Source organism: Ipomoea nil, unplaced genomic scaffold, assembly GCF_001879475.1.
Source record: "Ipomoea nil cultivar Tokyo-kokei standard unplaced genomic scaffold, Asagao_1.1 scaffold0319, whole genome shotgun sequence".
Taxonomy (NCBI): domain Eukaryota; kingdom Viridiplantae; phylum Streptophyta; class Magnoliopsida; order Solanales; family Convolvulaceae; genus Ipomoea; species Ipomoea nil.
In genome coordinates this window covers 914,073-934,762 of record NW_017616747.1, presented here as the reverse complement: position 1 = coordinate 934,762, position 20,690 = coordinate 914,073, and the positions used below count along the sequence as shown (strand labels likewise).

General features: G+C 34.2%; 3 protein-coding genes across 3 annotated transcripts; 1 reads left to right on the top strand and 2 right to left on the bottom strand.

Annotated features, from left to right (window-relative positions):
* The first annotated feature begins 704 nt into the window (after positions 1-704).
* LOC109171511 (uncharacterized mitochondrial protein AtMg00810-like) lies at positions 705-1,490 on the top strand. The gene has a single exon (XM_019320538.1). The coding sequence runs from the start codon at positions 705-707 to the stop codon at positions 1,488-1,490; it is 786 nt and encodes a 261-aa protein (XP_019176083.1).
* A 451-nt stretch (positions 1,491-1,941) lies between these two features.
* On the bottom strand, positions 1,942-9,135 carry LOC109171508. Its single transcript, XM_019320537.1, has 4 exons — positions 8,928-9,135; positions 7,600-8,817; positions 5,959-7,514; positions 1,942-1,950 (listed from the first exon to the last, which is right to left on the bottom strand). The coding sequence occupies exons 1-4, from the start codon at positions 9,133-9,135 to the stop codon at positions 1,942-1,944; spliced, it is 2,991 nt and encodes a 996-aa protein (XP_019176082.1).
* An 8,075-nt stretch (positions 9,136-17,210) lies between these two features.
* On the bottom strand, positions 17,211-18,282 carry LOC109171507. Its single transcript, XM_019320536.1, has 5 exons — positions 18,136-18,282; positions 17,756-17,984; positions 17,575-17,671; positions 17,378-17,502; positions 17,211-17,299 (listed from the first exon to the last, which is right to left on the bottom strand). The coding sequence occupies exons 1-5, from the start codon at positions 18,280-18,282 to the stop codon at positions 17,211-17,213; spliced, it is 687 nt and encodes a 228-aa protein (XP_019176081.1).
* Between the last annotated feature and the right edge of the window lie 2,408 nt (positions 18,283-20,690).

Here is a 20,690-nt window from a genome sequence, read left to right as displayed (position 1 = left end):
ATGCCATGGACCAGGAGTTTAATGCACTACTGCATAACAACACCTGGAACCTGGTCCCGGCAACGCCGCACATGAATGTCATAGGCTGCAAGTGGGTTTTTCGCACCAAGCATAAAGCTGATGGCTCAATAGAGCGCTACAAAGCGCGCCTGGTTGCCAAAGGGTTCAACCAAGTGGCTGGTGAAGATTTTTTTGACACGTTCAGTCCGGTTGTTAAACCAACCACTATTCGCATATTATTTTCTCTTGCAGTGTCTCACAAATGGACCATGCGACAGCTTGATGTCCACAATGCCTTTCTAAATGGGCATCTATCCGAGACGGTTTACATGAAGTAGCCACCGGGATACGAGGATCCAGCACATCCGGATCACGTGTGCCACTTACAGCGTTCTCTTTATGGCTTGAAACAGCCTCCTCGGGCTTGGTTCAAGCGACTACATGAGTTCCTAATATCAACAGGTTTCCTTGCCTCCAAAACTGATGTGTCGTTATTTCACTACACCGACGGTGTTTCCAGGGTGTTCTTACTCGTCTACGTAGACGATATTATTATGTTCGGCAACGACTCAGCGTTAATTGATTCCCTTTTACGGCGTCTCTCATCTACGTTCAAGATCCGGGACTTGGGCAAGCCCACCTTCTTCCTAGGCATTGAGACTTTGTCTGATGATGGTGGCTTCCTATTGTCTCAACGGAGGTATATGGCTGATGTTCTCTCACGTGCGGGTATGACCGACTGTAAACCCTTGGCTACTCCGGCTGCAGTCACTCAACCGGCTACACCAACACTTGACCCGTTCGACAATCCGACTCAATACCGCCGTATAGTAGGGGCTCTGCAGTACCTGACCATTACTCGGCCAGATCTTTCCTTTTCAGTTAACAGGCTTTGTCAATTCATGCATTCCCCCACACAGGATCATTGGGTTCTTCTCAAACGTGTCCTCCGGTATGTAAAAGGCACTCTCGACTACGGGCTACGTCTATCTCCATCATCCTCTTCCGCTATACATGCGTTTTCAAACTCAGATTGGGCCAGCTGTACTATAGACCGAAAATCCACCAATGGTTATGCGGTCTTCCTTGGGACTAACTTCATCTCCTGGCTATCTCGGAAGCAGCGCACGGTTGCACGCTCCTCAACAGAGGCCGAGTACAAAAGTCTTGCCGACGTAGCTGCTGAAGTTACCTGGGTCGTATCCTTACTCCGGGAGTTGGGTCTACATACTGGAGATCCCGCTACATTATGGTGTGATAATCTAGGGGAAACATACTTAGCCGCTAATTCTGTGTTCCACGCCAGAACGAAGCATGTCGAGATTGATTTTCACTTTGTCCGCGATAAAGTTTCTTCGGGGGAGTTCGTCGTCAACTTCATTTCAACCAAGGACCAGCTTGCTGACATCTTCACCAAACCCCTTCCAGCTCCGCGTTTTCATACTCTGAGGGACAAGCTCAATGTGGTTAGCATCCACCCTTGTGCTTGAGGGGGTGTGTTAGCAATATTAATATTTTATGTGTATATTATGCTTTAATATTATTGGTTGTATTTTAGTCAGTAGTCCTAGCCTGAATAGTAGGAGACTATTATGTTATTTCTCCTATAGAACTCTAGCGTTCTCCAGTTCTGTAATCTGATTGAATTTATTATTTTGAATTTGAAATCCCATCATCTCATCGTTACAGTTAATAAGGATTTAGAAAAATATTACAGAAAATCTGATATTAACATTACCTCATTGTCATGAAAGAGGCATTGTTTTTCTTTTGCTTGTTGTGCCTCCATTTATCTCAGGAACTTCGTAGGTTCTGACCAGCCAAACTCGGAGTGCTCTCCTTGTATGCAGAAGGCATTTCGAAAACAATTTGGAGGATTTTGACAGTACCTTTCGTACAATTATTTTATTTTTAAAAATTTGTTCCTTTATTTATTTATCATTACCCACACTTTAAACATTACAGAATGAAAACAATAGCAATAATGAAAACATTGTTACTGTTAATAAGGATTTAGAAAAATATTACAGAAAATCCGATCTTAACATTACCTCATTGTCATGAAAGAGGCATTGTTTTTCTTTTGCTTGTTGTGCCTCCATTTATCTCAGGAACTTCGTAGGTTCTGACCAGCCAAACTCGGAATGCTCTCCTTGTATGCAGAAGGCATTTCGAATACAATTTGGAGGATTTTGACAGTACCTTTCGTACAATTATTTTATTTTTAAAAATTTGTTCCTTTAGTTATTTATCATTACCCACACTTTGAACATTACAGAATGAAAACAATAGCAATAATTGAAACATTGTTACTGTTAATAAGGATTTAGAAAAATATTACAGAAAATCTGATATTAACATTACCTATTTGTCATGAAAGAGGCATTGTTTTTCTTTTGCTTGTTGTGCCTCCATGTATCTCAGGAACTTCGTAGGTTCTGACCAGCCAAACTCGAAGTGCTCTCCTTAGTATGCAGAAGGCATTTCGAAAACAATTTGGAGGATTTTGACAGTACCTTTCGTTTGAGGAATTGGGTGCCAGATGTTTGAACTATTTATAGCTAAACTAATAATTGTTAGATATTACTCCGTAATTATTATTGTAGAGTGAACTGTCCAGCAGGACCGTGTCTATTCAGTTCCTTTATATTTTAACATTCAGTTATTACTCCTTATTAGTAATTAGTAATTGTTTAATAATTGATTCATAAATATAATGTGTATCTAGAACTTTCTTTCATTGAGCGAAAAACTATTCTTCGGCTTTATTATAGTAGAAGATGTTTGGTTTTGATTGTGTAAATATAATATTATCTTGTTTGGTAAATGGTTATTATTATTATTATTATTATTATTATTATTATTATTATTATTATTATTATTATATAAAGTTTAGTAAACGAGGACAAAGTTAAAATCTTTCAAGATAATTTTAGATTACGTAAGAAAATAGAGGTAATCACATTACCTTGAAACATTATCACCGCATTAGCTTTGAGAGGCTTTTGATTCACGAAATTTGAGATTATCTTAAGTAATATGATAACCTCTTGAAAGGTAATATGTGATTTTGGGGATGTAAGATTACCATGTATGTTAGGTTTGGATTGTAGGAATATAATATTACTTTGTTTGGTTAATAGCTATATTTAAAGTTATATGGATCAATTTATTATATTGTCCTCAATAAATAAATAAATAAATAAATAAATATATATATATATATATATATATATATATATATATATATATATATATATATATATATATGTGAAAAAGTTTAAATACGGCGGAGTCTTCTCGTGCGGCGGTGCGGCGGAATTTCATAATACACCAATAGTATTAATAATATGCACCAACACTGTAAGGAAAACACACCACAATGAAATGCAATAAAACATCAAAAAATACACAAACAGACCCAAAAAAAATACACCATATAACTCACCACCCCCAATGGTGTATTCCGAACACTGTATGGTGTTTTTACTCGCACCGAATGGTGTGTGTTTGGTGATGCGTACCTAATTTGTCTCATTTTTTTTGTAGTGTATTTTCCTACGTTGATGGTGTGTATTTGATGAACTATTGGTGATGCCGCACTGTAAGACATTGCCGCACCTGAACTCGCCTATATATATATATATATATATATATATATATATATATATATATATATATATATATATATATATATATATATATATATATATATATATATATATACTAGTTTTTTACGCGCATTGCGCGATTGGGATAATGCCCAATGTTTTTTTTTAAAAAATAAGTACTTTAAAGTATATTAAGACAAGATTATATTGAAATTGTTCATGCATAGATAATTGAAGGTTGAATTTGCGTATTTAAATAGGTAATTCTTCTCCCAAAGGTTGAGTCCCCTACCCCAAGGGCCCCCCACACTCTGACCCGACAGAGCATTGTAGGAAGTTGAGCAGACAGGACCAAATGCCGGTGCGAACAAGGAATCTGCCCACTTTGGACATAATTCCCGCACTGACGCCGCCGAGGTTCAAACCTTGGTCTCTTCTCCCAAATACTGCCCACTAAACCATTGAGCTAAGCCCGTGCAGGTTAAATAAGTAATTCTAAGTTTACAAATGCAAGATAATATAGTCAAGATTGATTATAATTGTCAATAAAATAATTGTATAGGTATGGTTGAAACCAAATACGGGACATAAGGGAGAACAAATAAAAATTAGGGCATAAAATATTAAATATATACTAATATTGTTTGAGGAGATTTCGACATTAGGATTTGTGGTTAAGTTCTATTAAGACTTTAATATTAGAATTAGATTAATGGTGTAATTATAATTCTATATTAGACGTTAATATTATAATTAGACTAACGGTGAATTAACAGTATTTAACGGAAAAGTTAAATGGATAATCATATAATTAAGGATAAATTAGAAAAATTTTTAAAAAAAATTAAAACCTGAAAAATTTGTACCATTCATTTGATTTAATAATTTGGCGATCATTTTTTCTACCCAATATTAATAATTAAATAAATTAGTTGGTCAAATCCGCTAATATAATCCGCGCGCTAACGGCTGGTTGTCAAACAAGGACATTGCAAGGTAGTTCTCACTTCAATTTGTTGTGTGATTTGAATACTCTCTTTGTCACAAAATCTCTCAAGTAGTTAATATGATTGGCTTTATTAATTATATATTTTTTTAAACTTTTCATGGTATTAATAAAATACTTGGTAAATAAATATATAGCATTATTTTGTATTATAACTTTGATATTTAATTAAAAAAAATAGTGCACAAAAAAAATACTAGACAATGTAGTGAATATAATCAATTGATGAATTTGAATGTAAAAATTTTTACAGTTGAGAAAAATAAAGACAATATAACTAATGAAAATATTTCTCTTAATTAATTTATTGATAATGAATAATTTTTTTTTTCACTGAATTAAGACATTGTAAGGACAATGTAGCGAATATAATCAATTAATAAATTTGAATATAAAGAATTTTTATATTGTAGAAAAATAAAGACAATATAACTAATACAATTATTTCTCTTATTTAATTTATCGATAATGAATAATTTTTTTTTTTTGAATAAAGGCATTATGGACACATAATTCTAAATTAAAGAAATGCATATCTATAATTTTTTGTTGTAGCTACTAAATTATTACTTATATAATAATTTAATAAGAGTAAAATAGAGTACTAATTATGCCAACTTTGATTGGGATGAGGTTCGAACCTAAGACCTTTTTTTTTTTTATTGAAATCAATGAGTAAGTTAACGGTGAACTAACGGCAATTCTTAAAATTTTAATGGAATTAGTAACGGTGTGTGGGTATTTTAGGAAATTTTAGTGTAAAATTTAAATCTTCGAACCTAAGACCTTTTTTTTTTATTATTGAAATCAATGAGTAAGTTAACGGTGAACTAACGGCAATTCTTAAAATTTTAACGGAATTAGTAACGGTGTGTGGGTATTTTAGGAAATTTTAGTGTAAAATTTAAATCTTATCAATCTTTTAATCAATCTGAGCCATTCATTTGATTAAAATCTGTGACCGCCATTTTTTCTACCCATTATAGGCCTAACTCTCTTGGGCTCTTATTAGTATAGTAGATATATATAGCCACGTATTTTTTATTATATAAACATTTATTATTATTATTATTATTATTATTATTATTATTATTATTATTATTATTATTATTATTATTATTATTATTATTATTATTATTAAGGACAACTAGTAGTTGCACCCGTACGGTGCACGGCAATATGTATACATAATTATAAAAAAATAAATGGATAGCGAAGTTGTTGAAATTTTATTAAACATTATTGAATACTTCTCTGTATACTACATTTGTAGTGGTTTTTTTTTTTTTTTTTTTCATTTTCATCCCAAATAAGAATTTTTAATCCCTTCGGATTACTCACTCTTGACACTGCTACATACAATTGACCATGATTAAAAACCGGTCTCTTCAAAAACAAACCAATGTTGGAGAGTGTCTGGCCTTGGCTTTTATTTATTGTCATTGCATATGAAAACATTAGTGGGAATTGCTTCCTTTGGAACTTAAAAGGCAATCTTGGATCAGAAGGTGTTAAGGACATTCTTGGAATTAGGACTTTTGTACCGGCACTTGCACCGCATAGTATTTGAGCTTCTAACACATGATCTGCCAACTTTGAAATTATCATTCTTGTACCATTGCACAACCCCAATGAGTGATCAATATTCCTCAGAAGCATAACTGGAGACCCAACTTTTAGAGTCAATGAGTGATTTGACACTCCTGAACACCTTAATCCATTTAAAAATTCAGGACTGTGCAAATCAGCAAGCATGTCAACATTTGAATCTGATTTGCAGACTGAGTCACAACTGAGATACGTCCTTCCTTCGGAATTATTGTAGCCATTCATGTATTCATTTACTGCATCCACAATATCCAGTGTTGGTGCCAAAATAGCACGATCTTTTAGATATTGAATATCACTATGACCTCTGCGAAACATAGGGAATATGCTATCAACAATTGTAGAAATTGGATCCTCAACACAAGTTAGCACAAATTCTTCAGGAATATTTATCTCACATTCTCCATGCAAAGACTCACCAATTGTTCCATCACCGATATTAGCAATCCACTTTGCAAATTTTTCAATCTGTTGAACATCAGTTTCTGATTGCAATGACCTTAGCCTGAGATTCTTTGTTAGCCTAAATACTTTACAGCTTCTCCAAAGATATGATGCATTGACACTTGCTCCAACAATATCTTGTCGGGTGCCCTTTGGAATGACTGGTAGAATCTGTCTGAAATCTCCACCTAACACCACGGTTTTCCCACCAAAAGTCATATCCAAGCTATTTGGATTTTTGGCACGCATGATATCTCTCATACTACGGTCTAAAGCTTCAAAGCAAAACTTATGCATCATCGGTGCCTCATCCCAAATGATCAACTTACATTGCATCAACAATTTTGCCAAAGGACTGCTTTGGCTGATGTTGCATGTTGAATCTTCATTAACAGCAATTGGTATTGAAAATCTAGAATGCGCAGTTCTACCTCCTGGTAATAAAAGCGATGCTATACCACTTGATGCCACATTTAAAACTATATCACCCTTTGACCTTAAAGCAGACGACAATGCTCTCCATAAGAATGTTTTTCCAGTTCCACCGTATCCATAAACAAAAAACAACCCTCCAAGATCGTTCTCAGCATCTTGCAAAACATTTGCATATATAGCCCTTTGCTCTTCGGTGAGTTGATGCACCAATTTTTCATTCTCTTCCTTCATGACATTAATATCATATGCTAATTCCTCTTGTATCATACGATTGGTGGTTCTATCATGAATCTCTAAATCCGGCATTGGCATCAACGGAAAGTCTTTCAAACTCTTTCTAATAGCAGAAAGCATTATTTCTATCTCGCGAAGTGCGAAATTCTTTTTCTCATCTTCAGATAAAATCAAATCTGTGATAATATAATCAATCGCATATTTTAAGTATGTGTATACAATAAATCTGTACAAAGTGAAATTACAAATATAAAATTTTACCTGTAATCCCCAATTGAGCTCTAATTTTGAATTGTGCATCCTCAGCCAAATAGTGCCACGCAGCTTCCCACACAACTTCAGGTTTAGCCATTGAGTTTGACATTAATAGTGTGACAAACAATCTTCTCAAATTAACACCGGTCGCCCATTGACTTGCTTCTTCTATAGCATGAACATACTCCCTGTCGTCGTCTACTAATCCCCTGGCAGAACACGCATCCCTAAAAGAATCATATTGCACACCATCTACTTTTTTTATGTCCAAAAAACTCGTGGGCCCTTTTACTTTATTCAAAAGACATCTCAAATAAAATATCTCCCCTGTACCAGGTGGCACATAGAAAAGTCTACCGATGGCAAATCCTCTTTTCCTTGGTTGCCATTTCCTAACATCTTTCTTCCATACAAATTTAGTGGGCATTTCGGCATATGTAAGTTGTTTTGCATCTGGGTAGGTTTTATTAGCCTCAAACCATTCTAAGAACATGCTCTGCAAAATTGTTGGACGACTTAGTATGTTATCAACAGGATCGTCATCTGCGAATATAACACTTTGTTGATTGGGCAAGTGAAAGCTCAATCGCTCAACAGATGGTGTCCTTAATTGTATATCAAATCCAAACAATCGCCAAGCTGCTTCACACGGAGAAATATACCGACAGTCATAGAACATATTGATTTCATCGATCACTTTTGGACTTTCGTCATCGCTGTTGGATTTGTAAAACTCTGCGGTAACCCTATCATGGCCCTTGTTTACGTACTTGAACAAATACTTGATTGACCGGGATTGATTACACCATTCCACATTAATATGAGCCCTATACTTTAGTAACAAATGTCTGTTGTGTGGTACTACGTACCTATTATCCAACTCAATACCATTGCGCATGACAGACCTGCCATTGTCTCTTCTGCGGTATATAGGATAACCATCCTCGTCCACAGTTGATGTATTAACAAACTTCTTGGGAAAGTGTTTAGTACACTTACCATTTGCCATACATGGAGAAGTCATCCGTGCTTTCCCGCAAGGGCCATGCATCATAAACTCCTCAACAACTTTGAAGTATTCTGGATCTCTTTCTTGGTCAGGTAATTCAGCTGAAATGATGTTGTCCAGATTTATCCCACTTTGTGCTTGATTGTTTTTATCCAGAAACAAAAGTATATGAGCATGCGGTAGTCCTCTTTTTTGAAACTCTATAGTATAGATCACTGTTAACAAAGAAATTGCAACATTCATTTTATAATATATGGGTAAAATTGTGAAATTTGTATGGATTAAAAACTACAACATTAAAATAGTATCTTATTTTGACACGTACCTCCAATGACTGGGCCAAATAACTTGTTCTTTCGGCATTCTGATAGTAGAGCATCCAACTTCAATTTGAATATTCTACATATTATGTTTGGACGATCTTCTGGCCTCAGATTTCTTGTACTCAAGAACCGTTGTACCTCAGGCCACTTGGGGTTGCAAGTAAACGTGATGAACAAATCTGGATATCCAACCCATCGGCAAATCGTCATTGCGTCCTGGTAATTTTGTATCATGTATCTAGCACCACCGGTAAAACTCGAAGGCAATATTATTCGTTTTTCCTTGAGCAGTGGGGTCAAGTTCACCTCTTGTTAATGCATCATTCAAGCAATTATATGCTTCGCATCTCAAACTTTTTTGATGCGTCCGTATATATATCAACCTTCCGGACTCAACCATCGTATAGGCATCAACCAGGAATTGCTGGAATAGCCTTCTTGCATGCAACAATGTTGAAACTTCTGTTGTCCTAGACTGGATACGGTAAGAAAAATATTCTCGAGGGCTTATCCTTTGACGACCACCAAATGTGTTCCCCTTTATCGTTGAGAAGGGAATGTCTTCCCTATAACCGTCTTCACCATAAGGAAACAATAAAGGATATTGCATTGGCAGGTAAGCAGGATTTAACTCAGTGATTCGTTGCAAGAGACCGCTCTTTGTTTCAACCAGAATGTCGCGTTCACCAATATTAGTATCGATATCACCAACAATCAATGCAGCAACCTCTGAGACCTGTGGCAAGTTGTATGTCCTAGCATCCCTTGATCTCTTACCAAGCAATTTTATCTTAACCTCAGCGGTTGGGATTTTTTGTAGTTCATCTCGTGCCATGCGAAAGGTTTTGACCAACACATTGTGTTCATCCAAAATAGATTGAATCACATTGACAATCTCAACATGAATGTCGTTTCGCTTACCATCTTGCCTAAAATATAAAACGGTGAACAATTAGATTTGTAATAAAACTACATCATAACAACATTTATAACATAAAATGCCACAGACTTACCTAACAGAATTGACACGGTTGTCCATTTCATTGTTGGTATCATAGATATACAGCTGCGCGAAATGCGGTTTCATGCCATCTACCGGCAATAGACTACCAATGTAATGGAAGTTCTAGCCATTTATACGGAAGATTGGGGGACCACCGTTTCTGTTGACGTTTCGATCTATTTTCCCACCCATCGAAGTGAAGCAGAACATACTATTGTATGTTCTAATGTTGTGTAGAAATTCCTTGTTCTTTTCTGATTCTCCAAAAAAAATATCATATATCGGTTGTGGGGGCATCAGCATGTATGGAAATTGAATCTTACCATTGTTGCAACACAAGTTATATTTCGGGTGGCCACGATTATCTGTTTTGTGTGTCCTTTCTTCGTACCAAAACAGCGCTCCACAGTGCTGACATGTTATAGTTGCATCACCAAGATCTTGGTATTCCACTAAGTAGATAATTAAAATAAAATAAATCCAACTGCACTAAATTTATTAAAACACCGTAATATAGTAAACATACCAGTATTGTAAGCAGTTGGTTATGTACCTTGATAGCTATTTGTTGGCTCATCACCGACGTGGCTACCATTTGAAGTCCCAACTGTCGATTCAATTCGTACTGTGACTTGGTTTGTGCATGCAGTCTCAAAAAATTGATTTGTACCTACCATGTACATAATTAATTTTTTAGAAATGTTTACAAACCTCCACAAAATATCGTAATGACATTGTTACCATTTACAAAATAATTACTTACCATTTTCACCTAATTGGATATGTTGTTGTGTAATTGGTGACAATCCTAAGCATAATATATGAAATTAGTTTCATATGACTTAAACCAAGAATAACAGCCATAAACATTTTGAAATTACTACTATTTAACATTATACGTACCATGATTTTCTTTCGCGGTTTTTGAAATAGTGTCCATATTGGAAACTTCTTCAAAATCTTGAAACAAATCCCGGTTGACAACATTACACTGGATAATAGTTTTACCCTTATCCATGCATTTTCTTTTGTTGCAATTTGTGTTACCTAAAAAATATATACTTTACAACTTAGCTAGCATAATTTAATAAACATTTATTAAGTTGTATAAAATGACCTAATAAATACTTACCATTGGATATATCGTTTAGAGGTGGGCGTTTGTTCTCAGACATTGTGTGGGTACCTTTTATATAACCAATTAAACATGGAATTTAAAAGAAAATTTTTGTAGCATGTAACTGGAATACAAACAATTAAGTAATTGTGGTCTTTAATGTAAAAACTCACCGTTAAGTATATCGCTTTTTGCACTCGAAGAGAATGTATTTCGGGATCCTAAAACAAAATGCCTTGATTTACTGTTGCTGGTTGTATATTCCGTACTACGCGTACTAATTTGTATATCCAAGGATTCTATATTAACTGAAAAAACATAACACGTTTGTCATATGTTATCTACTGTAAAGAAATTTTGTACAATCTTTAAATAGTTTACCTGTTGTGAGAGCACTTATTGGCCTCTCACTTGAATTACAATACATTTGTGGTGTGTATTCCATTTGCGGATCATTAATATTTTCTTGTAGCATGGTATGGTTGTTCTCAACATTTTCTGCAAAGGCAAACATTAGACAATAAATAACTAACATATTTAACTTGAATTATAAGCTATATATTATAAGAATTAGTGCACTTTTAAAAACATAAATACATTAACCATGGTCCACACAGTATCGTGACACATAATTAAAAACAAATTTTAAAAGTGCAAAATACAAATTCAAAATGGAAACATTTTTGAAAAATATTACAACCTATGTATTATAGTGAATTAAAATAGTTAATTAAAACTATTATAAGCTAAGTATTATATGAAATAAGTCATGAATTAGCATCGTCAATACATTGACCGTGGTCCACTCAATAACGTGAACCATAATCAAAACTACAATAAAAAAAAAAAAAGGCAAATGCAAATAATGTACATCCATTAAAAAAGTAATGTACCTTATATACGGAGAAACTTAAAACAATTAATCTGAATTCATAATCACCTATTTTTATTTTCGTTAGTTATTATTGAAGGATGGGTTGTATAATAATAGATGCATTAATAAAAATTGTGAATACATTAACCGTGGTCCAATAAATATACCGTGTAAATTACAAGCAAAAAATAAGTGCTCTTAATGGTAAGAAATTTAAACACTATTAGAAGCTAAGTATTATATGAAATAAGTCATGAATTAACATCGTCAATACATTAACAGTGGTCCACGTAGTAACGTGAACCATAATCAAAACTAAAATAAAAAAATTGTAAATGCAAATAATGTACATCCATTAAAAAAGTAATGTACCTTATATACAAAAATACTTAAAATTAATTTGAATTCATAATCACCTATTTTTTTTGTACAAACTTATTATTGAAGTATGGGTTTAAAATCTGCAAATCTCTATAATTAAACATTCCCCTAATCAAACCCAATATATAATGATTTTAATACATAGCCCAAACCATTCCCCCATGTTTGATAACCCATACCCGGCCCACTTCTTACCCATAACACTCCCCCCACACCCTCCTTCCTCACAGCTACCTCTCATCCATATCCGAATGCGGACATCCCTATTTCTTTCTTCGCTCTTGAGCTTTGTACAATTTCAGGCAATAATGTTTATGTCCTAAAGATCTTCATGACCTTTAACATCCGATGAGGATGGATTTTCAAAACCCTATCTTCATTTCAATATTTATCAGCCGATCTTCGTTCTCATTCGAAGATCGTGGATTTGAGTGCCCGATCTTTGTTTGTTAATCGAAGATTTTACTGTTTTGTGGGCGATTTCGTTTTCACTCTTCCAATCTGAAATTGTGTTGCCAGATCGTCGTTGTTTACTCGAAGAACTTCGATTTGAGTGTCGGATCTTCGATTTTCTTCCTCTCGCTTCGTTTTTAGTAGGCGATCTTCAGATCAATCGGAAGATTTGGGTTTTGATTAGTCCATCTTCATTTACAATGGTATTTTGAAGGTTCTAGGGTTGATGTCACGATCTAGATACAAAGCACTGTAATCTTTCAATCCAGTCGCTATGAGATAAGTTCCCTACAAATTTTATTCTATCCCTATGTTCTATCGTATATATCAGAACTTACTTGTAATTAACATTTTTTTAAAAAAAATTTGCAGATCTGTGTACAAATGTCGTACAGTGTTCATCACCGTAGAAAGACATTCCAGGAATTTTTCGACCATTCGTCGCTCAGATAAGTGGAATAGAAACAAATATTTACCTAAAATCGTAGATTAGCATAGAGTTTCGTCATATTATTTCTTAGGGTTTCAACTAACTTAATACTCTTATCTTTTAGGGGAGCAGTGTTCATAATTGGTTGCATAAGAGAAAGATGGGAAGATCAGGATGCATAATAGGCTGTGGTCATTGAAGTAAAAGCAGAAACTGGTAAACTTAAATTAAGAGTTTTAATAGTGTAGAATATACCTTGATTGTTCATTATGTCCTTCCTTTTGCTCCTTATTAGTGTAGATGAATTAAGTTTCCTCATGTCTGATGTTGTTTTGTATCTTTCAATATTGATTTGTGAGTGTAGTTTGAGCATGCATATTTGCTATATTTTGAATGCTTTAGTGGCTGATAATCATTAATGTTAACACATGTACTGAAATGATTATGACTGTTCAGTTTTTTTGAGAAAACCAAAATGCAATAGTGTATTGCTATCATTGAATACACATGTTTCCCCTATCACTCATGCACTTATTCTTTTTTACAAATATACTAACACTGTTTTTAGTATTGGGCAAATGATGAACTTATAATTCTGATGCAGTTATATGAAATTTTTAGAATCTGTCTGTATATTTTTAACATTTTTATTTACAAATTACAAATTATGTGGTTTTTAAAGCCAAAGAGCATTGTGTTTCCAATTTTATATTGAGATTCATTACATTTATAATGATAGATTACATACTGAGTACTTGAATACTTTGTTGGCACATTTGTTACTTATATTGTTAAAGTTGCTATAATAAAATCAGTTAAAATCATTTTGTTCGTTCTTGATTCTTTGGCAAATGCTTAAACTTTGTTTGTGATGCATATGTTAAATGACTAAATTACATTTACTATTTGTAGTCCTATTTTTTTTTTGACATTTTTTTTGGCACAGCAGTTGAATACTTGGCAGTGCTGACAGATTCTTATATATCACAGATTCTACATTTTCAGATTACAAATTAGTATATTATATAGTATGTATTAGGGGATGAGTATTTACTCTCCAAGTTTATAAAACTTTACTTCTGTAAATTGTAGATTTTAAATGTTTAAATCTTAGATCCATTGAGATCAGAAACAGTACTGTATTGTGTACTTTTTAGACAAATTGACATGAAAAATATTTGGTCAATTACAATTTTTACGGTTTGATTTTGTAATGTGCTAAAAAGCGTTGTTAGCTTTTTCTGGTACTTTATAGGCTCAAAGATGTATCAAATTTTGTAAAACATATATAAAAGTTTCATTCCTACATTTTTTACTTTTTAATCGTATATTACTAATGAATTCTCATATGATAAGGTTTTGTATTTATTTACAACAATCACAATTATATAGGATTTTCAGAAAGCGAAAATATAATCCTTTTTGAATTGACGAAGTCAAAGTTCATTTTTGAAATACATATGATTATTAAATTACATTGTTCACAGCTACTTCCAACACTATATTTTTAAGTTTGTAAATGTTTTTTTCTACTGTTAACATTTTGTCTACTGTTAACCTTAATAAATTAGACTTTATTCAAAACAATTTACTCTACATATTCTATTATATAGTAATATGTACTTATATTGTGATCATTTGAATAATTTTGATACAATTTTGACCTTAAAGTCTAATTTATATTTAACTTAACCAAAGTTAATGATAATTGAAATTCACAAAAGCTATATCTGGATTTATTTTAGTTGATATATTTGGGTTTAATTGATTTAGTGCTATCATTGACTATTTGCTTTTTGAATTGACAAAGTCAAATCAAATTTGTATACACTTTTCACTTTCAAAGTGTAGAATATAGGACTATCTAACTATCTGTTAAATGTATTATTTTGGTTAGAACCTAATTTATGTAGGACTATCCTTTCACTCAATGTATATGTGATTAATTTCAAATTTAGTTTTTTTTTATTAACATCATTAGTGTGTTTGATTGAATACATGTTTTCCAAGTTACTTTCTGGTTAGTTTGGTAATGATTCTATTGAAATTGTTTTGAGTCTGAAAGTAATATAGAAGAATGTATATAGTGCAAATAAATAGTTTTATTACAATCTATATTACAATAAATTACAGAATCAGTACATGACTATAGATTTATCACATAGGTAGAAGTAAATTAGTTTAAAAGCTTTTCTGGTACAGTGGTTTGTTGTGCTTCATTCTTGACCTGATTGGGACTGTGTTTGCTTCCTTGTCTTTAGTTGCTTGTTAGATTGCTTGCTTGGTAACTTAATTCTTCCCCTGCATACAGTTTCATATATCTAACCAAGTAAAGAAATAAACAGTGTAATAAAATTAAGCATAGATAAACCAAAAAGGAAAATAGTCAAACTGACTACAAATGTTCATATGGAAACAAACTGACATTGTTTTAGAAATGAAAATAGATAGTGTGCAGGCCAAAACATTAGTTTCAAAACAGTAAAACCACAAAACATGTGGTAACAGTCTGTAGTATCCAAGATCTTAAACTTTTTCCTTTTTAACAACAACATTTTTCCCCTTCTTCCTAGAGGAGGAAAATTGATCCAGAAGCGATCTCTTCACACCATTAGAATCATCAGTCTCAAGGTCTACACTTTGAGAGTGCTGTATACTCAAGGGGCTGTTGACCTCATTCTCTCCATTTTAAGCCTCCTATATACATGAAAAGTTTATTTAGTCAAACGCATGTCATAAGAAGACTTAAAAATGTAACTATAGTGTATACTTTATTAAAAATAAGAACCTGATCAGATTCCTCATCTTCTTCCTCGTCCTCATCTATCATTTTTGTCATCAAGTCCTTCTCTTGGTCTTCAATAAGGTTAGAACAATAGGCAGAGACTAACACTTCATCCCTTAGTACTCTCATCACAGTGTAGGCTGAATTAGCTCCCTTCATGAACTCCATCTTTAATGATATCTTAAATATCATTCGCATACCAACCAAGGATTCCAATTCTGCTGGAATGTCTGAAACTTAAAATAAACAAAATAGCATACTTAGAGGTCAAATAGATTAACACAACTGCTATTAAGGTATTAAATTATAGTGTTGTATGACTTTACCTTATTATACTTGAGGTACAAACTGTGTGCTGGGATACCAACTAATTCAGAACACTCCCTATCCCACAAAAGGAAGGGAGCATATTTTTGACCTTTATCAAGAACAATCACTTTCACTCTATACCTTGCCATGCCTTCTTGATACTTCTTATTACAGTGTGTACAACTGAAATCACCTACTTGGCCAGATAGTTTTCTGTTACATCCTGGTGACATGCATGAGATGTACATCCATCCAAATGACCCTTCAATTCCCACTATTTCAGCAGGAACATAGAATTCCCCATTCTGCCATAGGAAATGTAACTTGGTTAGTATGTATTATAATGACAAATAATTACTGATCTTAATTGACTGTATTAATGATATCAAAAATTTCAGAGTATAACCTGTTTCTTTTTCACCAGATCAGCAACTGGAGTTACAGTCAAAGCACCACTGGTGAAGTCATCAATTCCTTGGGATTGAGAAAGCACAGTTGCAGTGCTGATACTGCGTAAAGGGCTGTGTGATGCACTTAACCTACAGGTAACAAAAACAGTAAATTATATGAGTCCATTGCATGTTATGAATAAGTGTTATAAATAATAGATACAGTAGATTCATTGTTGTCTCATGCATTGTTATGTGTTGAGTTGTAAAATGTAGACAATAGATAACATCTAAAAACTGAAAAGGCACTTAATGAAACAGTATACCGTAGACATGCTATTTAAAATGAATACAGTAGACAGTAGATAACATACTAAAATCCATGCTATTTAAAATGTATAGAGTAGATAACATTATAAATGCAATGCTATTTTAAATGTAGTCAGTAGATAAAGTTTAAAATCAAAAAAGGCACTGACATGGTATTTAAAATATAGACAGTAAACAGTAGAACACATTATAAAGCACATGCTATTTAAGGCACTTACTGAGATTTAAAATCAGCAAATTCCTGATAAGGTCCATTCAAATGAAGTTGGGTAGCATCATAGCAGCTAGTAATTCTGATTTCACCTATTAGAATCATACATGTTAATGATTGTTGGAAAACCTAGATAAAAATCAAAAGAATAATGCAATGGCATAACTTACCATTCACCACTTTTGCCCGACAAAGTTGAAGAACCAAAATTAGGGGTTCTTGAAGACCAGAATCATAATATGGTACCATAAAAGCAACATGACTGTCCCAAACAGTGCACGGTAATGTATTTCCCCTATAGGCAATTATGTTAGAAATAATTTAATGATTAAAAATATAGGCACATAGTTGTTAGTAGAAAACTTACTGATTATCAGCCATTTTGAAATCAAGAAGTTTTGCTGGTCTGCCTCCTATTATTTTGTCCACAGGAGCATGGATCTCGACAACCCTGCCTATTAAATCTGTAAAATCAAAAAAAATGAATAGTAGACAAAATACAGAAATAGAAAACTTAAAAATAGCAAAAGCATGAACTATATACTTACCAAACAACACCTTGTCATTCACTTGAGTAGGGTCTTTCAAAGAGTCATAGTTTTTGAGTTGAAACATCTTATTAGGAAAACCTTTCGATTTGATGGCCTTTACTTGAGTCTTATAGTTTAACCTAATCATATATTCGTGATCACAAGTTTTGAAAGTATAATAGTGGGTGAAAACCAAAAAGTTTTTTACAGAATAGAGCTTCCCTTCTATGAACACATTCTTATATTTCTAGACATCACTATTTTGCATATTCAAATGTATGAAAGTACCCTGCAAGTAGGATTAGTGAAATAAATAAGACATGTGTATTGCATTGGAATGATTATAAAGCCTAAAACATAAACATTTAAATAAAATCATAAGAATGACACGAAAATACCTCTTTATCACAGACCAAAACTTCTCGACTCTTGATCTCGGTGGACCCTCTGTTCTCGGCTATTTCGTAGCATCTAACAGACTTCACTCTTATTGCTTTCTCCCTATCAAGCGGGCCAATGTCTTTTACTGGAACATACATTGGCATTGTTTAGTTGCTGAAAGTTTGGGTGTATGTTTTGTAAAATGCAGGTGATACGAACTGAATATATACTGAAGTTTGGAGGAAAATTCTCCATCGACACAGGCTTATATATAGACTATAAATCAATGGATTTCAAAATCTGGGAAGACTAAAGGGGGCTGTCGACCTTTCAGTTTTCAAGAGCATGTTGCGGCTACATTTAAATGTTTATGGAGAAATCGATTTTCAAAGCATCTATCATTATAATTAACACTCTCGTTAGAAGTCTGTAATAATTAGAATTCTATTTAATATTTTTTTTTTGTTGGTATTGCAAAAAAAGTAGCCGGCTGTATTTAATTGCACGCGATTAATAACAACTTTTTCTCATGCCATCAAACGGCGTCGTTTTCATTGGGCGGGATTTTGGCATAGGCAGAAACTTAGTGCTTTATTATAATGATAGATGTTAGAATATTTCAAGGTACTCTGAGATTACTTAAAAAAATGATAGTAATCACATTACCGCTACATCAGCTTTGAAGTAAGCTCATAAATTAAACCAAACAAGGTAATATAACATTACTAGACTCACATGCATTACCTAAGTAATCTAAGATTGCTTGAACCAAACGCTCCTTGGAGTACTATAACATTACTAAGTAATCTCATAAGATGAACTAAATAACGTAATATAACATTCATCGCTCGGCAAATTATATCGTGCACCGTGGTGCATAATCGATTATGAGCCGCGCATCAAAACGGCGTCGTTTTATTTAATGAAAAGAAATGGAATCCGTTTCGCGCCGTTCTGCACCGTTCCGCAAAAAATAACTCTGTTCTTCAGTTTTATTTTGTATACACTGCAGTTTCAGTTCAACACAACTACAGTTCCATTCAATATTTATACACTCAAATATGTGAAAATGTTATTTAATTTTATTTTATAAACACTATAGTTTCATTAAAACACAACTACATGATCATTTCGATATAATTACAGCTTCATTGTACAATATACACTCAAATATGTGAAATGTTATTCAGTTTCATTTTATATATACTGCAGTTTCATTTCACCACAACTACAGTATCATTTTGATATAACTGTGGTTTCATTTGATAATATAAAAATAAAACGTGAGGCAGTGCCAGTTTAGATACACTGTAGTGTCACTCCGTTAACACTAACAACACACTGTTTCTTTACTTAAAGAAATTAGGCCGTTTTAATGCGCGGTGCATAATCAATTATGCACCGTGGTCCATGATATAACAACTGTAATCTCCCCTTAGAGGGAATGAGCTGCTAGAGCCCAACAAGGTAGGTCAAGAGTTTGTATGTATTCGATGTGGATTGAAAATAGGCTATTTATACAAACTAATGGACTTTAATACTCTGTTTTCTTCATGGTGCATGTTGTTTTTTTTTTGTACACAGTAACTAATCCACTCGTTGATTTAAGTGATGGGGTGTGAACCTCGTGGGCTCGAGGCCCAAGAAGAAGAGGAGAAGCCCAAGAAGAAGAAGAGAATCCCAAGAAGAGGAGAAGGCCAAGTCCAAAAGAGAAAAAGCCCAGGAGAGATAGGGGCTGAAACCAAGAGGTCAGCTCGACCCCGATGTCGGCGCGAGTGGGCAGGCAGCACGGAGATAGCCGTTAAAGCATTTAAGAGGCCATTTAAGGGGCCTGGTCAGCAAGCCATTGGGAGGCCCAGTAACGGTAGCCCAACGACCACTAGAATTAATAGGCTAGTTTATGGCCTTAATTTTATACTTGTTGAATGATTCCAAGGAGACCCACTATAAAAGGGGTTCCTCAAGAATCTAAAGGGGGGACGGCAAGATCGGGCCAAGAATACACACACACTTATAGAGCTATTATTTCCCTTCTATTTTTGAAAGGTGAATCCACCAACTAAGGTTGTTTTGGACCTCCCTGAGCCCAAAACCCTAAAACTAACACTGGCGCCGTCTATGGGGACGTAATGAAAGGTTACGATCGCTCTCTTGCATCGAGAAAGGAATCGAAAATAGAGTAGAAAGTCAAGTAAGCAGGGACGGAAGTTTAAAACGATGGCTGAAGATCGAAGCTAGGCCTCCGATTGTCATAGCGTGCCTGAGGCAGACCTGAGGAATCAATTGAACTAGCGAAATTCACAAAGTCAGGGAAGTGATTCGGCGCCTCGAAATCAGCCTCCATCGATGATACCACTCACCCCCGCGCAGATCGATGCCATTGCTCGTGTCATAGTCGTGCAAACCCAGGAACTGAGGGAACCATCGGTCTCCCGATCGCCGAATCCACAGCCACAAAACCAGCATCCACCCTAAAGGTCTGACAGAGACATGCGAGAGGACCAGAGGGCAGAAGACCCACCAGCTCGGTCTGTGCACTCCAGACTAGGCCCAAACACAACCCGTCGGTCGG